The 22327-nt window shown below is 34.8% G+C and overlaps 2 protein-coding genes across 2 annotated transcripts; one reads left to right on the top strand and one right to left on the bottom strand.

Annotated features, from left to right (window-relative positions):
• Positions 1-427: 427 nt before the first annotated feature.
• Positions 428-2817, top strand: LOC131600292 (ankyrin repeat-containing protein At2g01680-like). Its single transcript, XM_058872475.1, has 3 exons — positions 428-933; positions 1085-1494; positions 1646-2817. Exons 1-3 carry the CDS (start codon positions 612-614, stop codon positions 2516-2518), a joined length of 1605 nt encoding a protein of 534 aa, XP_058728458.1. The 5' UTR covers positions 428-611; the 3' UTR covers positions 2519-2817.
• A 5581-nt stretch (positions 2818-8398) lies between these two features.
• LOC131595925 (protein VAC14 homolog) lies at positions 8399-18460 on the bottom strand. Its single transcript, XM_058868456.1, has 20 exons — positions 17973-18460; positions 17770-17883; positions 17618-17683; positions 15542-15631; positions 15335-15454; positions 15157-15185; positions 14877-15019; positions 14696-14790; positions 14262-14348; positions 14025-14132; positions 13805-13896; positions 13530-13611; positions 13348-13413; positions 12101-12216; positions 11889-12009; positions 10779-10940; positions 10052-10180; positions 9812-9880; positions 8905-9195; positions 8399-8754 (listed from the first exon to the last, which is right to left on the bottom strand). Exons 1-20 carry the CDS (start codon positions 18060-18062, stop codon positions 8641-8643), a joined length of 2184 nt encoding a protein of 727 aa, XP_058724439.1. The 5' UTR covers positions 18063-18460; the 3' UTR covers positions 8399-8640.
• Positions 18461-22327: the final 3867 nt, after the last annotated feature.

Genomic DNA, 22327 nt, shown 5'->3' with positions numbered 1-22327 from the left:
GTAGACAAAATTTCAAAAAATTAAAAAATAATGACACTGGAATTCTGAATTTTTTTTTTTAATTTATTTCTTATTTATTATTATTTTTAGAATTCGATTCAACATTATTTGTTATTTTATAAATAACATATTTATATATATTAAAGAGAGGGAGAGATAAATATGCAAGAAAATATTAATAAACAAACAAGAATATCTTAGAAAAATAAATCTTATTTCATAAAAATAACAAAAGCTATTTATTTTCTTTATTTGTGTAAAAACTATTTATATACATCCGAATTTCCTACAATAAAAAAAAAACAAAATGGATAATATCTGTTTCCTAAAAAAACATAAAAATAAAATAAAAACCAAAATGGGACATGGCCAAACAAAAGTAAAAGAACAAATACAATGAAACAAACCAATACTAAATACAATCCATCACCTTCACTACCACATGGATTTTCTGTGCAACAAAGCAAACGACAAATTAAATATCAAAATAATGCAACGCTTCTACAATTGAAAAAACCAACTTTTTTTGTCCTAAACATCATCACTTCTTCCACTTAGATTCTCCCAAACAAAGAAAAACTCTTCAACTTCTGTTTGTTCAATTGCATGTCATGGATTCAAAGTCACTGTGCTTCATAACCCATCAAGAAATTTTCAATGTGGTTCGATCTGGGGACCGTGAAGGACTCAAAGAGCTTCTGAAACATGTTAGTAAAGGTGAATCCTCAAGTGGGTCAGTGTCATCATCGTCAATTTCTGAGTTCATGTTCATGCAGAATGATGCTGGAGAGACGTTGTTGTATATAGCTGCGGATTGTGGTGTTAAGGAGATTTTCAGCTTCTTGTTGAGTTTTTGTGATTTGGAGATTCTCAAAATCAGGTCTAAATCTGATATGAATGTGTTTCATATTGCAGCAAAGCGTGGCCATTTGGGTATATTTTCTCTTTCATTTATTTCTAGTTTTTCACTGTGTGTTTGTGTTTGGTTCTCTGATGATAAAAATTGATTTTGAATAAATTGATTCTGAAAATAAGGGTTTCAAATTTCAATTATGAAATGTTAAAATGCCAATCTTTTTTCCAGAAATTGTGAGGGAGATTTTGAGGATTTGGCCTGAGGCTTGTAATTTATGCGACTCGTCGAACACTAGTCCACTTTATTTTGCTGCTGTTCAAGACCGTTTGGATGTGGTGAATGCTATTTTGGATGTTGATGTTAGTTCAATGATGATAGTAAGGAAAAATGGAAAGACTGCATTGCACAATGCTGCTAGGTATGGAATTCTTCGCGTTGTAAAAGCACTTATTGCGAGGGATTCGGCGATTGTTTGCATTAAAGATAGGAAGGGCCAAACAGCACTGCATATGGCTGTTAAAGGACAGTGTGCCTCAGTAGTTGAGGAGATTTTACAAGCCGACCCGATTGTATTGAACGAACGAGATAAGAAGGGGAATACTGCTCTTCACATGGCTACTCGGAAAGCTCGTTCGCAGGTCAATCAAACCGTATTTCAGCTCTGTTTTTTATCATGTTTGATTCAGTTTGGTTATGAACTAGGTTATGTTTGGTTAAACAACTTAATTAAATGCTTTTAGCTTAAGTATTTATTCAATAAGCCTAACACGGCTATCGTGCTTATTTCAGATAGTGAGCTTTCTGTTAAGCTATACATCTATGAATGTCAATGCCATCAATAATCAACTAGAAACAGCGTTGGATTTAGCAGATAAACTTCCGTACGGAGACACGTCTTTGGAAATCAAGGAAGCACTTTCGGAATGCGGTGCCAAGAATGCAAGACATATAGGCAAATTGAATGAAGCCATAGAACTTAAAAGAGCAGTGAGTGACATAAAACACGAGGTGCAGTCACAGCTCATACAGAACGAAAAGACTCGCAGACGGGTTTCAACTATAGCTAAGGAATTGAGAAAAATCCATAGAGAAGCAATTCAAAACACCATAAATTCTGTCACAGTAGTCGCTGTCCTTTTTGCATCTATAGCATTCATGGCTTTGTTCACATTGCCAGGTCAATATAAAATGATACAACCCGAGGCAGGGAAGGCGAACATATCGCACGAAGTTGCGTTCAGTGTCTTCTGTCTTTTGAACGCAACGTCTCTTTTCATTTCTCTTGCAGTTGTTGTTGTTCAAATCACTTTGGTAGCTTGGGACACAAGAGCTCAAACGCAGATCGTGTCAGTGATTAACAAGCTTATGTGGATGGCTTGTACGTGCACTTGTGGAGCTTTTCTTGCAATAGCTTTTATTGTTGTTGGAAAGGAAACATGGATGGCTATTACAGTAACTGTTTTGGGAACCCTAATTCTAGTTGGGACTCTTGCATACTTGTGCTACTTTGTGTTTCGGCGACATTTTGGATTCCAAAGGGAATCACAGAGAGGGATAGTTAAGAGACCAAGCGGAAGCAAATCGCGGTCATGGTCTTACTCGGCACATATATCAGATGAGGAGGAATATAATTCTGATGTTGAGAAGATCTATGCTCTATGAGAGGAGTGAGTGTGTTACCGTGAACATTGATATTGTTTCGAGTTTTTAAACTTCAACGGATATTCGGCCGATATAGAGATAAAGTGAAACTGTGAAAATATGTGCTCATGTTATGCAAAATTTCAACATGAGTTATTCACAAGAATTTAGCTGCATAATTTGCAGCTAGCAAATAGGCTTTACTGAGAAAATTGTTGGATTTCATATTATGGTCTGATGTGGATATGTGTATATAATAAATAAACAAATAACATTATTTCTAACCAAGTTGACTTCAGTCAGAAAGACAACCGTGCAACTGTCTACATTAAAGTAACTAGTACTTTTTGCGGAACTTTTAAATTTCATAACTCTAAGAGCATCCACATCCATACCACCCAATTTGGTGGTATAAATGGACCCCACTTAATATAATATATTATTTCACACTTCTCAATAATTTAAACCACTAATTAAAATTTGTAAATATCCATACTACCCATCTAAAAACTTAAAATGGGTCCCACTAATCACACAATATACACTAAAAAATTGAAAAGCACCGTAGCATTATTTGGATATGGTGGTTATGTAATAATACACCATTTGCATTCAATTATCCATACTATTATGACACAAGTGGTACATGTGGCAAATACCACCCCCTATATTTATGCTCTAACGACCCTTTTCAAAAATTGTGGTGTCTATCAAACATTCTTCTGTAGTTTTAGCTGTTTTACTTTTCGATTTTAAAGTTTTCTTTAAAAACAAAGAAAACAGAGAACATGGAGTTTTCATTAATAGCACCATAATAATATTTTTATTTTGTTATGTAAGAAATCAGAAATGTGTAGTGAAGTCTTGATGTGGAGTAAGTTTCTGGTACGGTGGAGTGAAGGTGTGTGTGAAGAGGAAATTATGTTAGAATATACCTCGGGTTTTACGTGGGATCTCTTATGTATAGGAGCAGTTAGAAGTCTCCTTACTTTCCAACGTGGTATGAGTGGAACCGTTGAATGAACTTCAACTTTCAACTGCAAATAATCGTTTGTGGTTTGGGTCGAGTACGGGTCTCGAGGTATGAGTGTATTGTGCCTTCAATACTTATTTTGGGTTGATGATTGGGCATTTCTATTATTGAATCCTTGGTCGGTCTAGGATAGTTCCTCCCAAGACATGCAATAACATCGTATGGAAAAAATTTCAAAATATCGTGTTGGTGTTGCCTTGGGCTGGAGCTTCACGGCAGATCTTTAGTGGGTGTGCAAAAGTGGAAAAAATTTAGAAAGTTGGAGTGGGTAACCTTGAGAAAACCCCAAACCCCTTTCCTAGCCGAGATACAAAGTTTGGAAGGGGTCAGGTCAGCACGAAACCACATAGTTAGGACTCTTCCCGTAGTCGGCATATGAATGGCTTCCACATGCGAAGAGGTGGCCCTAAGCGTATTCTTCATTAGAAAGTTAGGAAGGGGTCGGGTCAGCACGAAACCATGTAGTTGGGACTCTTCTCGTAGTCGGCATATGAATGGCTTCCACAAGAGAAGGGGTGGCCCTAAGCGTATTCTTCATTCTATGCATTGTCTAGTGAAACTTCATCTTATATACAAACAAGAAACCAAGTGGATAAGGGAAACAATCATTCAAAAATTATTAGAGGAAAGTAAGAAAACTCTTATATTCTTCATTCTAAGCATTGTCTGGTGAAACTTCATCTTATATACAAACAAGAAACCAAGTGGATAAGGGAAATAATCATTAGAAAATTATTAAAGGAAAGTAAGAAAACTCTTATGTTACTCAATAAAGATGACACATATCTCCTCTCTAGTAATAGCTTCCACCCGCAAGCGTGTCTCTATGTACCACCTCATTTGTTTCATTGATGTTGCCCCAAAAACAACAATGTCATCGACAAAGCCCAAAATTTTCCATAAGGCTACCAGTTTCCTCTTCAGATTGGTCTCATCCTGAGATAAGTCATCCAAAAGGTAGACGTATGGCCCATCCTCAGCTAGAAAATGGCTCTGACACCCAAATTTTGGAAACTTATATGAACATTTGAAGTGCACCAAATTTAATGTCACACGTACTCGCATGGACCGTTCTGGCATGGAAAGTAACCATATAGTACCGGTATTTGAAAATTTTCACACTATCAGAGTAAACCTCAATACATTTATGGCACTGTCTAAGAGAGCGGGCCTGGACCCCGTGTCGAATCAACAGAACAACGTTGGACGTTAAAAAGGAGGAAAAGAGTGTTAGGGTTGGCATGCTTCTCTAGTACGCATACCAATACTGAAACTTTAACATAAGCTCAATTCACTGAATGTAGTTGCGAGGGGGAAAGCCTCAAATGATTCTGAACACCTGCCTTAAGTTCATTGAAAGGAAGGCGGAAAAATTATCAAGGAAAACAACTACTCATAAAGAGGGATGACTCGTCCCTCATACTTGCTACACACCTTTTTGTTTCCTTCGGAGGAAAACACTCCCTAGTCCGAGGAGAAACCCACCTTGATGAAATCATGATCCAGACCGCTATTACCAGCGAAAACGAATATGGCATATAACATTTCTTAGTCCACCACACATTTCAGGTTCTAAGGCAAGAGTTTCCCATCTTATAATTACTACCAACACACAAAAAAGAACGATCATAAGTATAAACACGAGATTGGGATTCCAACCACCACCTTACTTTACTTTTTGTATGGTTACAATAAAAAGCACTACGATGTGCTCTATTATAAGTCTGGGTCTAGTGTTTATGCTTAAAGTCGTCTACAATATTGGAATTCATTAAGAGCAAATAAGGAAAAGCAAAATTGTTGGAAACATCCCTAGAAGCAAGGCTACCATTAACCCTTCCACTTTTGGCAACAGTTGCTTCCTTCAAATCCTCCATCACCATTTCCCCAACAAACCCTAGTGAAGGCAAAATAAATACGAGAGAGAGGAGGAGTAAGTTTTTTTGGAGGCGATTGTACAAAGAAGTCAAAATGATGACCGATGGGAAACTTGTAACAAAGACAAAGTGGAATTATAAAAACAAGGTAACGGTTGTTGAAGTCTCAGAAATGACGAAAAAGAGGAGTAGTTACTCAAAATCTCTTTTTATATCCTTCAAACAACCGCACCATGCACGACAACAAGCATTGGGAATTGTGACCATGCTACTAATGGTTGAGATCTCTCATCGAATTATTCTGAATACTCGATTAACATAAGATTATAAGGCATCATTATTGTCATACCTAGGGCCACGAGTCAAAACCCTCCAACAAAACAGTGTGAGTTACAAGAAAGATATTAAATGTGTCTGTTTCAATGTTATCAGCATCGAGGTTTTCACACTCCCTTATACTAGGGCCACAATAAAAAATCTCATTCTTGCAAGTAGAAACAAAGACTTGTGTGGCAAGTGTTCTAGGCCACTCCCAAGGCCCAGGCATCAAGTTCCAATAGCAAGTACCATGAGAACATATGTGAGGAACAGGTGCAACCTCGCTCATGCATAAGGATGGCAATGGGCAGAGTACTATAGTACTCATTCCCATACTCACAGTTTGAAAAAATCTCTGTACCCAGGCCCATACTCGTGTGGGCACGAATTTTCATACTCATACCCTATGGGTACCTCAATATTTGTACTTGTTTATTCGTACTTGTTTCATCCCTACTCAAGCACAAAACATGTAATTCCGACCTCCAATTAACTTTCCACTATTAGATCTAATTGTATGGTGATTCACTTGAAGCTGCACATTAAGAGGAAACAGTTCTAATTGGCTAAACTATATAAAGCTCAGCACATGTTAAATTGTATTTTATTCATTTTGGCACTCAAACAACTTCTCATTCATTCACTAACTTAAGTGTTAGATTGCTAACCGTGTAGGTCCACCTTACTCTGCTATATCGAAAATACACTCCAGCGCATTTGAATCTCATTTTACTTTGTCAATAATAATAAATTAAAATTTTAGCACTCGTTCTTTTCATGTAGATCAGTTGAACTTGGTGGATGTATATTTAAATGTAATATTTTGTTAACAGACAAATTTCTTTGTAACATACTAATTTATGTAAAATATTAGTAAGGGAAACTGTTACCATCTAAACAAATTAACTTATTATATTAAAAACTTAAATTAAAATAATCAATTCGTTAAAAATCTATGATTTTAAAAACCAAGAAATATAATTGACCCTAAAATTAGAGGGATACTTTTCTACCCTAAGAGTTACTCACGCATTTATGTAAAAATTCTAAAATACCCTTGAAATTTAAAAATACATTTTCTGACGCACTCAAGTGTACATAAACCTTAGAAAAATTCAAAAATATATGTTTTAGAAACTATTAGAGTCAAAAACCAAAAACAGATGTAGAAATATATGCAAAAAAGTAACATAAATTAAAATCAATCATTGTTATGACATACATTAAAAATAAAACATTAAATAGATAATCATTAACATAAATTTAGCAATATATTTCATCATCAAGTAGGACGTTTCAACAACTTCAGAATATCTTCGGCTGATCTTGCAATCTTCGCATCCACCTCGATTGGACCTTTTATTTCGCATAACAGTTAAATCTTCATTTGTCTTTAGCTCAAAGTTGTTAAACTGTATCTTCTCTTTGGTATCAATTGAGGTGAATGATAATAGAGCGTCACAAATTTTCAATTGTATGTGTACAGATTCTCTAGTATTAATTTTAGATCGACAATACGAGTGATCTCTGAGAACCTAAATTGAGGAGAAGGTTTATTGTCGTTGAAGTAAACAAAAACAAGATATGCATATTGAGACATTATGTGTGTGTTTGTGTGTTTTTGCTAACAAGTATAGTGGCACACATATTTTATATAAGTTTTAAATCAATATGGATCTTAGAAACTCAATCTTGTCTTAGAGGCTATTCTGCTTCGTTTTATTAAAATTAGGATAGGTCCGAAAATGTATATTCGAATAAAACCATGCTATCATTTTTTTAACAATATGAGGTAAGTTTGGAATTGCATTTCCAAATAAACCCTTGTTAGCATTTTTAAAAAAAAAAATTGAATTTTTCCAAAAATGTATTTTCTGATTCACACTTATCTTCTCACACAACACCTATAACAGAAACATAACCTTTTATGAAGGGGAAAAAATGTTGGAAAAAAAAGTAGGAAATTGAAATATACATCAAAATAAGTCAAATTGTATTAAGTTTACATTGTTAATATCAACCAAACATTACATACAAAACATTGTTAGATAAAAAAACTAAAATGAATCAAAACATGTGTCACCATCTAAATTGATATCTATGGGTGGCACCGCCTTTAACTTTTGTTTATTTGATTCTCTTTCAATCTTGCTCAACTTGGTGAATTCTTACATCATATCCAAAAAACGATTCAGGAAAGTTCAGCTTTCGTTGTTAAATGAGTTGTCCACTCACTTGATGTCAATGGTATAGGGTATCCCGATTTCAAATAAACATGAACAAAATACAATAATTTAAAAAGTCACCCAAAACACGTTATACGATCAATGGGACTTTAAGGTGGGGCACTACAAAGTGAAAACACTGTTTTCAAGAAACAGTATCTTGCATATCAATATGCATCTTGTTTCAAAATGAGTGTCGTTTAAGGTTTTTGCACACAGATTAAACAATATGATCATATTATCATAAGACATTGCACTTTTACTAAACTAATCTTATAAATGTATTAGAATTAGTGTATAGTGGAATAATTAAAGGACACAATTAAAAAAATGACAATCATTACCATATTGAAAAGTGAGAATGACATTCATTTTAAAACAAATTTTATTTGCTAAAACAACACTCATTGTGAGACGGAGGGAATATATTTTCATCTAGCTCACGTGGTTTTCAACAAAAAAAAAACAATAGAACCTCGTGGGCATCACATTCTATTAGGTCAAAGGAATAGCCAAGAAAACTTCCAAGCTTCGTCTTGATTCCAAAACCCAATCTTCACCATCCCAACCTCTTAACAAATAGAATAAACCGAACTACTATAATTTACAATTTTACAAAATCATACCCGATCCCATTCAAAATTCACATGCAATAGATTAGACTCGACATAAGTAAAAACAGCATTAGAATTATCGTTGTAGTTGCCCTGAATTTCTCCTAGATCTTGAAGGAGGAACATTAAGATCAATAGACTGATCAATAGACTGTTGTCTCTGTGGCTCTTCTTCCTCTTTTGGTGCCTCCTGCATATAGAGCAAATAATGACATCAGAAAACAGGGAGAATCAGAAGGAATAATGTTTGAAATCAAGCACATCCTCCCTAAACTAATAATTTACATTAAACATTTTGTAATGATATAAAATCTACACACGGAATGAAGAAGCTGGCAACCTTTGGTAATGAAGTCGTTAAACTGCGTGTCGTTCTTTGGGATTTGGTGTGAACCCGATGTTTCTTCTGCATTTCCTGAAACTCATTTAACCTTTCAGTAAAGTTTAATCTATTATATGAGCTCCCACCATCTTCAGTTGCATCACCATCTTTTTTTTTATGTTCATCAGGCATCTGAGGAAGAAATTCGTAGTAATCCCCAGAAGGCATTCTATTCAATTGCTCGCGATTGAAAGAATATGACGGCACAGCTTTTAAACGAGTTTTTAGTATCTTAAAGGCTGCACTTTGCTGCATGGTGGTGTAAAATTAAGAATCAAGATATGGCGTTTATTCAAAACTTATGCAGATAGATTCTGAAAAGACATCAAAAATACTGGATATGTCATTAAATGCATATATGCATGTTTTTAGTTGCCCATGTGCTAAAAAGTCGAACAGCTAGATTGAATATTTATTTGTTTACAGACGAGGCCTATTATACCCGAATATTAAATGTCTTGTGAAAGGTGTTCAAGGAGAAGGGAATGCATATAATATACCACATCCCTTCCTCTGAAATAACTGATATATAACTGCATTGAAGTAAAAATTGCATCCATCTTTAAAATGGGGTAATATACACCAGTAAACTCTAAGTAATACTACTAGCATCACTTCTAAATCAGCATCTTACGCTTTACATTTATGGTAATACTACTTCAATACTTGACAAGGACAATTTAGTAAAAATACTATTTTCTCTCTTTCATTTATACACTTTTTCAATGTGTGAAATGGTCAAATAAGTTACTTATTGTGGGATAGTAGTAGTAATCAAATCCTACGAATAAAGGATGTTGTTGGAATACAACTCACTCTTACAAGAGAATTAATAATGTGCTAACAACTTTTTAAACGGAGATACCTGAGGAAGCAACATCAGAAGACCATACAACGCTTTGAATAGCCATAAATATCTTCCAGGATCAAGAAGCTGCAAAATTTAAGTTCGAGATACATGAGAGAAGCCAGTGAAAAAAAATTATTCTTTAGCCGTAACCATTATAAACAACGACTTCTCCGAAGTCATCATATTTTATCACGTACAAGGTGAAATCACAACATAAAATACACACATAAAAGATAGTATGTTTTGATTGAGTACCTGCAATCTAAGATAAGCAAAGATTGGAGTTTCCAGCAAGCGAATCAATTTATCCAGCTGGACCAAAAACTTGACATTTATATCCTCCTCTATCAGAGATTGAATCACAGTACTTGCATGTCGGTAAGTCTGTTCAGGAAGATACAAAATTAATAATACACACTTGGTTGTGTTATCAAAATGAAGCTAAAGCTAAAAAAATTGTTTACTATGTGTGTCCCCAATTGCGCACATGCGCTACAGAAAGAAAGACTTTAAATGGAAACGAATAAAAGAGACAAGTTTTAAATGAGTTGTTATTTTAACACAATTTTGACTAAACTTGGATGGTTAACGCAGTTCAAATATGTGGTTAATTACGTTCAGTGGATGGTTAATGAATATAACAAGATGCTGCAACTTATTAATCATCAACCGAACACAGTTAACCATAACTTTGAGCTTGATTAACTGCAATTTTCAAATATATATTTGAACACAATCATGATCAATGAATATCACGTAAATAAACACCTGAAAAATCATGTATATTTAAACACAACTTAGATGATTAATGAATATAATTCAAAATCATGGTTAATTGTTTTAGTAGATGGTTAATAAGTTGTCACTTCGTTTTACTCACCAACCATCCACTAAACATGATTAATCATAGATTTAATTGCGTTAACCGTGGAAATTTGATGTCAATTGTGTGTCAAAATATATTTTTTCTATAGATATATACCTGAGCTAAGAAGCAGAGACTTATAATTGCCATTGGAGAATGACACCAAGAGGCATACAAGGAAACATACAAGTCCTTCCCAGCAGGATTTACCAGTGATTGCTTCAAAAGATCTCGAATCTCAGACAATTCTGATGATGTAAGTAAGATCAAATTCAATGCCTGAAAAAAAAATCAAAGGGAAGAAAAACATATACTGAATACTGTATCACTACATAGGATTGTCTGAGTTTTAGACTCGTGAAAAACAAAAAAATATATATATAACAATGAAGTGAAGGCAACAAAAAGATAATATTGCCAATAGTGTCCCAGACCTTTGACCCCAAAACCATCCGAGCTAAATATATTAAGAAAAGGTGTTAACTTCTCTTCAGGTTTATAAAACCGTGCGTGCAGCATTATTAGGTCAACAAAAACAAATTTCCATCAAATAGCAGAATCTATAAGCATTGCAAATTGCAATCTTGCAATCAAATTCCATTGGAGTTCAATTTAAGTTAGCTAAATACTTTGTTGGTCTGACCGAAATTGTACTCCCAACTTGGTCCCTCAAAATATTATGATTCTCCCATTTAGTCCCTCATTTTCAAAAAACATTCTCATACAAGTCTTCCATAATTTTTTTTTCTTACCAAATATTCTCTCCATTACATCTCACCATTACCCAAACAGCATTATTTTCTGATCCCTAAAAATATCACAATGACCTCAACAATAGAAAATCTTTTTGTACCAGATGCTGTCTGGTTGTCTGCCACGTGTGAAATATTAACAATGGAATATTAACAGAGATTTTTGGTAAACAAAATATCATGTGGAGGGCTCATTTTGAAGGGGAAAAAAATAGGGAGGAAAAATGGGGAAATAGCAATATTTTAAAGGACCAAAAATCGTGTACTCAATAATATTTTATAAAACATGAATGTTGGGTGTATCCACAAGATCCAATAGCCTAAGGTTAGCCAGCTGTGTCATAAAAAAGATCCACAAGATCCATTAATACAGATAGTTCTATCTCTGCCATCCACTTAACACAGCATATCAATGAAACAGCAACATTGAAATCCAATGCATCCTTTTATTTAGCTCTGGAAAAGTCGAACAAACCTGAATCATAATTGATGCAAAATCTAAATCTGATTCTCCTTCTAATATCGTAGAAAGTTCACGGTAGACTCTCTCAGCATTCAAAAGCACACAAAGGCGGCGAATTATCAAAGCACCACGCCTGGAATTAATTGTATAGAATGAAATTGTAATGAAAGGATAATTATGTTACTAGAAGAACGCATAGGATAGGATGAAGAAAAGTAGCTTACTTCTCCAAAAGAGAGTGATCTAGCCTGAAACTGTGCACAAGGAAAACGACAAGATGTCGGAAGTGCTGAGGGTCTTTTGCAATGCATGCATGAACATCAAGAACTAAAAGAACAACCTATTTGATATAAAAGAGTTCAAATGAATTAATGACAATTCATGCTAATGATTTCCAGTTTACACAATTATAAATATAGCATACAAGTTTAAATACCAAACCATATAAGTAAACAGATGAGATCTCAATGTCATGTTTAAATCAGTTAAACCAAGTAGATTTGTGGTTGAATCCCAGATTGAACAGTGATTGACAATGATAATTTTCAAACCAGAATCATAGTTGGCTCATGGTCCTAACTATTCAACCAAACAACCCAGTCCAGTTTTTACAACATTTTTTATTAGTCAAGAAGGCATGTTCAAGAAATCAATATGGCCTCCAATCATTGGCCTTGATCCCAGATAACAACATGAAATGGCCAACTCCAATAATGCAATAGGAGGAAAGTGGATAGTAAAACGACCATAATCTGAAGATAATGGGAGATAAAATATGTAATTCATTTATCCTTTTAAACATATAAATGCTCAACTCTCTAAAGAAAATATATCCAAAATTGTAAACAAAATATCTTCAATATTATTTGAAATTCATAGTCTTGCACACAATCATTATTAATTTATGGCATAAGTACCAAATAAATAACAAGAGACTGACACTGAGGTGCTGTGTCCGGCTGGTTAGGACTTATGACTGAGATGATGCCATGACTGAATCAAAGAAGGGCTGAAATTAACAACCAACAGCAAAGAGAGACAGAGATGAGGATGTGACCCACATCAAAAAGATATTGGGATGGAATCAGGAGTGAAGTTGCAGCTAAAACCAACGGCATTTTTTGCTGGAATCAGAAATAAAGCTGCCAGACGTATCTTTTAGCCGCAACCATGTTGGAGCAGCCAGAATTAAGTAAGGAGGCTAGAAAAGCCAGAGCTCGTCACAAAACGCCACTTTTCAGAGATAGGTGGTGGCATCACCACTAGCAGGAGATCATGGTAGGATAACACGCATAATTTGCGAGGTTGACCATAGTTCTCGGATTTGACTCATTTGGCCATTAATAATCAAAAGTTTCAGAATTATAGAACAGAAATGAGTTTTTTTAGTGAGATTAATTTATTTGACATTAGAAATAAGAAATACAGAAAGGGTAAGAAGTCTTCCTAATCTGGTATTAGGTTAAATTACCTCATCAGATGGATCTGAAAGTGCTTTGAGTAGGGTGTCAAATATGTCATTCAGGTATATCAAAACCTGTTTCACACAAGGAATCAGTTGTGAGTCATCGTCAACAAAATATCTATCATCGAGAAGGATATTAATATAGCAGCCTTAATATATCAAAATGGAAGTTAAAATAATCCAGTTACCTCAATACGGTGTCTGTTTAGGAGGATTGATATCCAATGCAAAGCTTCAATTCGAGTAGCCTCCCATTCACTAGATAGTTGCCTAACAAGCAAAACATTCCCAAAATCATTTCACAGAATAATCGGTGCAAACTAGAGTTGGTTAAACAAAAAGGACCCTCGTGACTATTTCCCAGTCATCACTGGTGCTCACCACCGTAAAAAATCATTTTTTTTCAGTTACAAGTATTTTGAACTTCAAACCTAGCCTTATTCCCAGGTTAGAAAAACCACACCTCCTTGCAATGGAGAGGATTGCTCCTACATCAAACGCTTCAGCTGGATTAGCATTGATTGCTCGTAGCTCTTCATTGGTTTCCCGGGCAACCTACAAATAGCCAGTTATTATTTGTAATTCATTACTGTGCATGTCAGGCAACACTAAAATATGGGACAAAATGGAGAATTTAAACCTAAATTGCAAAAAAAAGAAATGTGAGAAGGAAATAAGCTTACCACTCTAATTTTCTCTTCTTTATCGGATATGCAAGGCAAAATGGCTCCAAGAATGTCAGCATAATATGGAACAAGCTGGTCTCCACCAAGTTTGACAAACTCATTTATCTGTTCAAACAAAAAAGCAGAGACATTATTTGAGAAAAATAATGAGCAACAAAGCAATAACTAATAATATTGACAAGATGACAACATGAAGTAAGGACATGTTTAACAAGTCAAAACATTGCAACTTACCCATGTGATAGCTGTTAACCTAGTAAATTCATCTGGAGAACTAGCCCTTTGTACCAGTATTTCAGCCATTCGGCCATAATCTACAGACTTCAAGAGTAGCACTGCTTGAGTCAGAAAATGACAAATGAACAAAACATGTTGCTTTTGTTTCAATATAGTATGTGAAATGATGCACATCATAGTTAATCAACACAAAATGCACAAAAAAAAAAAGAGTAATCGGGTAATAGATGAATCATTAAACATGGGAAACCTACGAAGTGGATATTAGATGCGCAATTAAATCTTCCGCAGAGAACTAACAGGAAAAAAATGACATAAAAGCAGAACTGGCATCTGAATCAGCTTATAAGAAAATATTTGCTACTCACATAAAATGTACAAAAGAGATGATATGCACAGCATTTGTAAAAATAAATTAGCAGAAACCTTACTGGGGAGTTCTTTATCTCTTGAAGAAACTCAGAAAGAGCTGAATCAGCTTGTTGACGTATTTCATGACTTGAATCGCTCAACATATTAAACAAACCTGAGGCATTTATAAATTATTAGATGGTTCATTCATTTTGTACAAAAATGTCGGGTAAAAACTCATTTGTCAACTGATACACTTACCATCAAGAAAATCAGGAAGAAAACCCAGCATATCAATATCTGGTACACTGTCCAAAACAGTAATCCATCCTACCAAAAACTGGCGGACATATGGATTCAGTACATTCATGCGCTCCCTCAATAATGGTATAAACTCTTCAATACTGAAATATCAAGAAACGAAATTGAAGTATGAAGCAATATAAGTTACATAGAGAGATCCACATATCATCAAGACTCTCTGAAACACATGATAGTCGTACATAGTAGCATATAGCTTAACAGTGAGAAGAGAGTGCACCTGAACTGATCACTTTCGGTCACAATATCCTGTGTTAATAGATTAAGGAATAATCAATAGTTAATCTAAAAGGATTTGAATCATCAATTGATAAACCTATATTCAGAAAATATTTGGTGTCTGAACGCGCGTAGGACTCTTAAAACGCTGGTTGGAGTTCAGGAGAAACTTATTATACCTTTACGAGTCGATCCAAGAGATGTGCAGCACTTTGTACATTGGCATCTGAATCTGCAGAAAGCTTGCATAAGGCATCAAAGATCTGGTTGAAGAATACAATAAAATCTCCTCTCACAACCTATAGCATCAAAACAACATTCACATTGGATGACTGGATGATTGTCGTATAAAAGCTTTAGATAGGTAAGCATAATCAAATCCTCACCTTGGCAATGTTATATAGTGCTTCACAGGCGTAATAACGAACTCTGCTATCTTGGTCCGAGAAAGAATTTAACACAGGAGGCACAATTTGCTATCAAACAAACGATATGTAGATAAGAAGAACGGAAATGAAAACATACACATGTGTGGGGAGACACATCAACTAAGCTGTCAATAAAATAGAATAATAATTGTAATAGTAGTAGCACCAGTAGTAATACATGCATATGAAAAATTCAACTAACAAGAAGATATTTTAAGTTTAACTAATAAATAGATATACTCTAGCTTAATAAAAATTCACACATTTAAATTTTATCCCTTGAGGTTAAAATTATTGTGTTTCGCGAAGTTCATCCAAAAATATTAAATCATACTAAAATCAACTTAACCAAGATACATGAAGAACAGAGGTGGCATTTGACAAGAGTAGGAGAATCACACCTATTATTCCATGCACTGGCTTGCAGTTGTGGTTTCAGTATGAAGTAGATTTCCAAAATTCTATGGTCTTACTCAATAGGAGGGGAAAATGTACTGCATATACTAAAGAAAGGATTCAATGCACCGTGAAAAAGTGAATTTTTCAACCCCTTCTGTGAGACAAACTATAAACTGGGATGGATATATGAAATTTTGAACCAAGATACCTTCTTATATTGATTTCTACATACCATAGCCCCCTGGTTTGTAATTCACTTTGGCATGTGATTCGAGTTCAGCTATGCGGTAGATAACAGAAGAATTGGGAACATTGGGGTATTCAGAGTTGGCACATTATCGGTATTTTTTTTACCTAGTCTGGTTTAAAATAATAAAGTACGAGCTAAAGTGTACTAAAAAACTAAATTCATAGTGTGTCAAGTCAGTTAAGCAAGTAAGAAGTGGAATGACGCTTCCTTTAATTTTATATACTTATTATTAAAGGAATTATTACTAATTGATTTAACAATTATAAAAGAGAAAGTAAAAGCTAACAATTATTGTGTAACACGGAGTGTAGATTCAGCATATGGTATAGTCTCTAATTCAAGCTTTCAAAGATAAAAAAAGTCCCGCATCAAGACATTGCGGGAAGCCCAACAACATATCTAGGATAGACTATGATAATATCTTAGAATTTGGGTTTGGCCTAACTCATCCCTACAAAACCGGCTTGTAAGGTGGGGCTGCCCAAATTTTATAAGCACTACACAAGTCATATCTCTAAGCACAATGTGGGACTAAATCCACCCCTTCAAACCCAACACAATGAAGGTGTTGGAGACTGCAATGAAGGCAACTCAAATGCCGCAATTAGGTGACTAGGGGCGGACCGTAATGAAGGCGGAATTTCCAACAAAAAAAGGTCGATAATAATTGTCGAGCGCTGTTGAACAGAGTGATTACCATGCTAATTCATATGGGAGTGATTAATCTTTCATAAATGTCAAGTGCTATTTAACAGATATTCTACAAATTGTATATGAATTTTCAAGTGCCAATATGTTAAAGTACTGCAATTCGGTACGTGTGAATTGGTTTGCAGTGTGAAGGTTACTGAGTGAATTATGTAAAGATGCTACGTACAGATAATTGGTTAGTAGTGTGCAGGTTACTGAGTGAATTATGTGAAGATGCTACATACAGATTACGTATGTGATTCATCAAAGCCTTCCTCTAACCCTATTTGATAGTACTGTAATTTGGTGTTTTAGGTTTAGTCCCACACGAGTGGTATGGAATGCTCAGTGGATTACTTAAATGGATTGGTTCTACCTATTTGATAGTTAGCTTTTAAGGGAGAGTTTCCCAAGAGGTTTTGTACTCATCAATGGGTGCAGTACAAAAGTGATTTGGTTCTTCTTCCCCTTAGTACCTAGCCTTTCATGGAGTATTACCCAATTGCTTGGGTACTTATTTATTTTCACTACCCCATGATGACAAACACAGCCCATGAGGCTTATCCGCGACATCCAATTGCACGGGCGCCGGTTAATCCGCGACATTCCACGTCTTTACTTTTAAGGGGGTAAGGTAAATTTTTCATCATTAGGCTACTAGACCAAAAATAAAATAACTTATAAGCAACCCTCACCTCAAGATGTTGAGCAGCTTCATTAGTCAACCCAACCGTAGCAGCAGCTAAGCTTATCAACCCTCCCTTCATTAAATTAAAAATAAAATCATAACATGCTCAAATGAAGCACCAATAAATCCCAAAAAAATTAAAATATAATTTCAAGCTACCTTGCGATGATTTGCTTGAGGTGAATAAGTGAATTCCGTAGTCAACAAAGTAATCACAGAGGTTATCTTATCATGATCACCAGCAGAAGCAAGCTGCTTCACAATCCCCTCAACCTGTCACCAAAGCCCTCAAAATTCACCAAATTGCAATAATCAACAAACACAAATTAAAAAATCACGATGAACGAAAAAAATCACAAAACCTCGAGAGCAGCATTTTTGCGTTTCTCATAGAGTTTATCGGCGAGATTACGGAGCACGGCCGCCGGCATCACCGAGAGAGCTTCCGCCATGAAAACAGCTTCACGATCGAAAACACAAACGAACGAATTTCCAAATTTCCAAATATCCAAATAAATAAACAAATTGAAGTTTGCAATAATGGTTAAATGAAAATCAAATTCGCTTGCGGATCTTTTCCTGCTCGAAACGAAACATTGCGGTTTCCGTTCCGAGGATGGAAACTCGCAAATTTAGCGAGGTTTTCTTGGCGAATTGATGAGTTTGGATTGAAGCGGAAATGCGATTCAGTAGGAGAATCGAGAATCAGATCTAAGAATGAAGAAAATTGGAATTGAAACCTAGAAATTTTTGTCCTTGTATGTCAATTTTTCGAGGAGAATTTCCGTTTCTGTGAAATTTTAGTTGAAATTCAAGTTAAATGAAATGTGGAGTTTCTTTTTTTAAGATTTAAGATAATAATGATAATTAAGCAGTGTGAATGAGTGAGCGCTTTTGTTTCTTCGAAACTGTTGAGCTGGAAGAGAAGGGAAATCACGGAAATGTCCTTAACTTATTTAATACCACTCGGTCACTTTTTATAAGCATAGATTGTATACATAATATTTAAGAAAGAATATAGTGGATGTCTTGATAATAACTTTATTTATAATTTATAACACAAGTGTTTATCAATGAATAAACTTTTATAACAAAAATTTAAGTAATATTCAGGAGTCAATAAGGAGCATTTTTAAATTGAGGATTATTTTGAAGAGCAACATATTTTTGTAAGAGACATACCATATATTTATCCAAAATTTTAAGGTGATAGATAAGTGGATTCTCTCACTTATAAATGTTAAGTCTCCACATTCATAACTCATGTGGGACTTTCCCACCATACTCACATTTGTAATTATTTTTTTACCGTTTTAATTAATACTATCAAACAGTGTTAAAACTTATATCATGAGATAAATTTCAATAAATTAATCCAAACAGGTTCATAGTCTAATTAATGTGTATATCATTTCTCCGAGACTAGTGTCTGTTCTTATTCTCCTTTGACTTGTTAATGTTATCATCGTTTCTTTTTCTCATGTGATATATTTTTCACCTTTTAAATCCCTGCATAGTCTCTGTTTCCTACCCTCTCTCCAGTGTGTGAGTTTCCCTTCCATAGACATTTCATCCTTTCTAGTACGATTTGTTTACCCTATTTTTCCTGAGTTTGATTTCTTACCCCGCTTTTCTTCTTTATTTCTCCTTCTTTCCCTTGTGATTGATCCCCCGGAACACATTGGCATCAGAGCTTTGGTTGAGAGCTATTTTACTTGTTTAAATAATTGAGTCAAATACAAATATGAAGATGATAATGTTGAATGGTTCTAATTACCATTTATGGAATGGCACAATGAGAGAGTTGTTATTTGTGAAGAAATTGCATTTATCGGTTTTTAGTTTCGCAAAGCCAAATTTTTTGTCTAGTGAAGAATGGATGAATGGGAGTTTGAACATCTATAGGTATGTGGTTTTATTTGACAATATGTAGAAGATAATGTTTATAATCATATTGTTAATAAGACACGTGCAAAAACTTTGTGGGAAAAGATACAGTCCTTGTATCCCTCTAACTCAAGGAATAATAAATTGTTCTTGTTGAATAGCTTCATAAGTTTGAAGTATAAGAAGGGGATTTCTATTTTAGATAACTTGAGTGAATTCCAAGGGCTCCTTGATCAGATGTCAAAAATGGGTACTAAATTTGATGATGAACTTTTGAGACTATTTATATTGTTATCTTTACTTGAGTCTTTGGAGACATTTCAGGTTTCTATCGCAAGTTCTTCTCCTAGAGGTGTTGTTTATTTGAAAATACCTAAGGGTGTTATTCTTAATGAGGAGATGAGAAGGAGGACATCAGGTTCTTCATCCCAGTCTGAAGTACTTGTCATTGAAAAATAGGGGAAGTTAGAAAAAGGAACTAGAGAGTTGTAGAGAGAATAGCAGGAGCAAGTCCAAGTTGTGATACAAGAATCTAAAATGTCATTATTGTCACAAAATAGGATACGTACATAAGTATTACTACAAATGAAAAATGGATAACAAAGGCAAGAAGGGTGAGTCTAGACAAAGAGATCATGAAAATAATGATGATGACAGTGTTACTATACTGCTACTGATAATGATCTTATTATTCTACTTGATCATGAGTATGTTAATCTAATATCAGACGAGAGCACGTGGATAGTTGACAGTGGTGCTACATTACATGTTACACCAAGGAATAATTTCTTCACATCTTATAATTTTGGTGACTTTGGAGTGTTGAATATGGATAATGATGGTGTATCTAAGGTAATTGGTGTTGGTGATGTTTGCTTGTAAACCAACATGAGAATGCAATTGTTGCTTAGAGGTGTCAAACATGCTTCAAATGTTCGCTTTAATTTGATATATGTGCATATGCCTGATGGTTGTGGTTATGACAATCACTTTGGTTCTAGAAAGTGGAAACTCAACAAAGAGGGGAGAAGCTTTCTTAAATGTATTGGACAAAAGCTTTGGTTGATAGGGATAGTGTGAATGTTATCGACATGGAAACATCTTTTTGGCACCAAAGACTTTGTCATATTAGTGAAAATAGGCTTAATGTTTTGGTCAAAGGGGGTGATCTTCCAGGAATAAAGAATGCATATTTGAAGAAGTGTTCTCATTGCATGGCTGATAAAAAGATTAGAGTATCCTTCACTAGACATTCTCCCTCAAGGAAGTCAAAGTTGCTTCAATTGGTACATTCTGATATTTGTGATTCATTAAAGGTAAAATCCTTTAGTGGTGCACTTTATTTATTTTTACCTTTATTGATTATTGTTCTAGGAAACTATGGATTTATGCCTTGAAGACAAAATACTAAGTGTGGGATAAGTTCAAAGAATTACATGATTTAGTTGAGAGGCAAATAGGTGAGAAGCTAAAATGTGTTCGTTTTGATAGTTGTGGTGAGTATTATGGACCATTTGATGCTTATTGCAAGCAGCATGGTATTGCACATAAAAAGACTCCTTCTAAAACTCCTTAATTGAATGGTTTAGTAGAGAGGATAAATTGAACATCAATTGAGAGAGTAAGGTGTATGCTCTTTGAATCTAAGTTTCCCAATCATTATTGGGGTGAGGAACTATACATGGAGGTGCATGCTCTTAATCTCACACCTATTGTTTCTTTGAATAGTGAAGTTCCAGACAAATTTGGTTAAGAAAGAATGTCAAGTACGATTATTTAAGAGTCTTTTGTTGTAAGGCTTTTGTGCATATTTCAAAGGATAAAAGATACATGTTGGATGAAAAGTCAAAGCAATGTGTCTTCCTCGACTATAGGCAAGATAAGTTTGGTTACAGGTTGTATGATCCTATAGGGAAGATGCTTATTAGAAGCCGCGATATAGTGTTCATGAAAGACCAAACTATTGAAGACATTGATAAGGTGGAGAAGACTACACTAAAAAAAAATCAATTTGTCTAATATTTATCCAATTTGGTCACTTTTTCATAATCTGGATATTATTGGTGGTGATGATAAGAATGGTGAGCCACATGATTACGTTGATGATCAACAACTTAGAGATGAGGTAAATATTCCGACTAATGATGATAAAGGGGAGAATGATATGTCACAAGATGAGAATTTGGGTGAAGCTCTAAAATTATCTCAAGTTCAACTTAAGAGTTCTAATAGACAAAGACAACTTTCTACAAGGTATAATTTTGATGAGTATCTGATCTTGATTAGTGAGGGTGAACCTGAGTGTTTTCAAGAGGCCACTGAAAGTGATAAAAATCAAAAGTGGTTGGATGCAATACATGATAAGATGAAATCATTGCTTGATAATCACACTTATGATATAGTGAAGTTGCCTAAAGGCAAAAGGACTTTGGAAAAAAAGTGGATTTATAGATTAAACATTGAAGCGACTCTAAGTCTCCAAGGTATAAATCCATATTAGGGTGAAAGGTAAACAAGCATACAACACCCCAATTCTAATCGTGAATAATAGACTCCAAGTTGATGAAATATTTGAGGTAAGCCACATCCACGTAAGTTGCATTTTTGTCCACCAACATGAACGTGCTAACCAAGAACATGAAGAAGCATCTCAGGGCACACTTCCTGTGGTAGGCAACCCAAAGATCATCAACGTCTAGGTATTCAGCTATCTCCAAGTTAATGGCATACAAATCCGCCAATCAAGCAAACTTGGCATATGCATCCTTGGTGCTTCTACATTGCTCAAATGCTCCTGCGGGATCAGCTCCCAAATAAGCCACCATCATAG

The sequence above is a fragment of the Vicia villosa genome, linkage group LG4, assembly GCF_029867415.1.
Source record: "Vicia villosa cultivar HV-30 ecotype Madison, WI linkage group LG4, Vvil1.0, whole genome shotgun sequence".
Taxonomy (NCBI): domain Eukaryota; kingdom Viridiplantae; phylum Streptophyta; class Magnoliopsida; order Fabales; family Fabaceae; genus Vicia; species Vicia villosa.
The sequence above is the reverse complement of the archived record's forward strand: the minus strand, read 5'-3'. Positions and strand labels throughout refer to the sequence as shown.

Excerpts from the sequence above, each read along its gene's own strand:
- LOC131600292 (XM_058872475.1), top strand. The coding sequence starts at position 612 with ATGGATTCAAAGTCACTGTGCTTCATAACCCATCAAGAAATTTTCAAT. Across the intron at positions 934-1,084 it reads AGCAAAGCGTGGCCATTTGG|AAATTGTGAGGGAGATTTTG; the intron begins GTATATTTTCTC and ends TCTTTTTTCCAG. Across the intron at positions 1,495-1,645 it reads CTCGGAAAGCTCGTTCGCAG|ATAGTGAGCTTTCTGTTAAG; the intron begins GTCAATCAAACC and ends TGCTTATTTCAG.
- LOC131595925 (XM_058868456.1), bottom strand. The coding sequence starts at position 18,062 with ATGGCGGAAGCTCTCTCGGTGATGCCGGCGGCCGTGCTCCGTAATCTC. Across the intron at positions 13,612-13,804 it reads ATCCTCTCCATTGCAAGGAG|GCAACTATCTAGTGAATGGG; the intron begins GTGTGGTTTTTC and ends TTTGCTTGTTAG. Across the intron at positions 8,755-8,904 it reads TAACGACTTCATTACCAAAG|GAGGCACCAAAAGAGGAAGA; the intron begins GTTGCCAGCTTC and ends CTCTATATGCAG.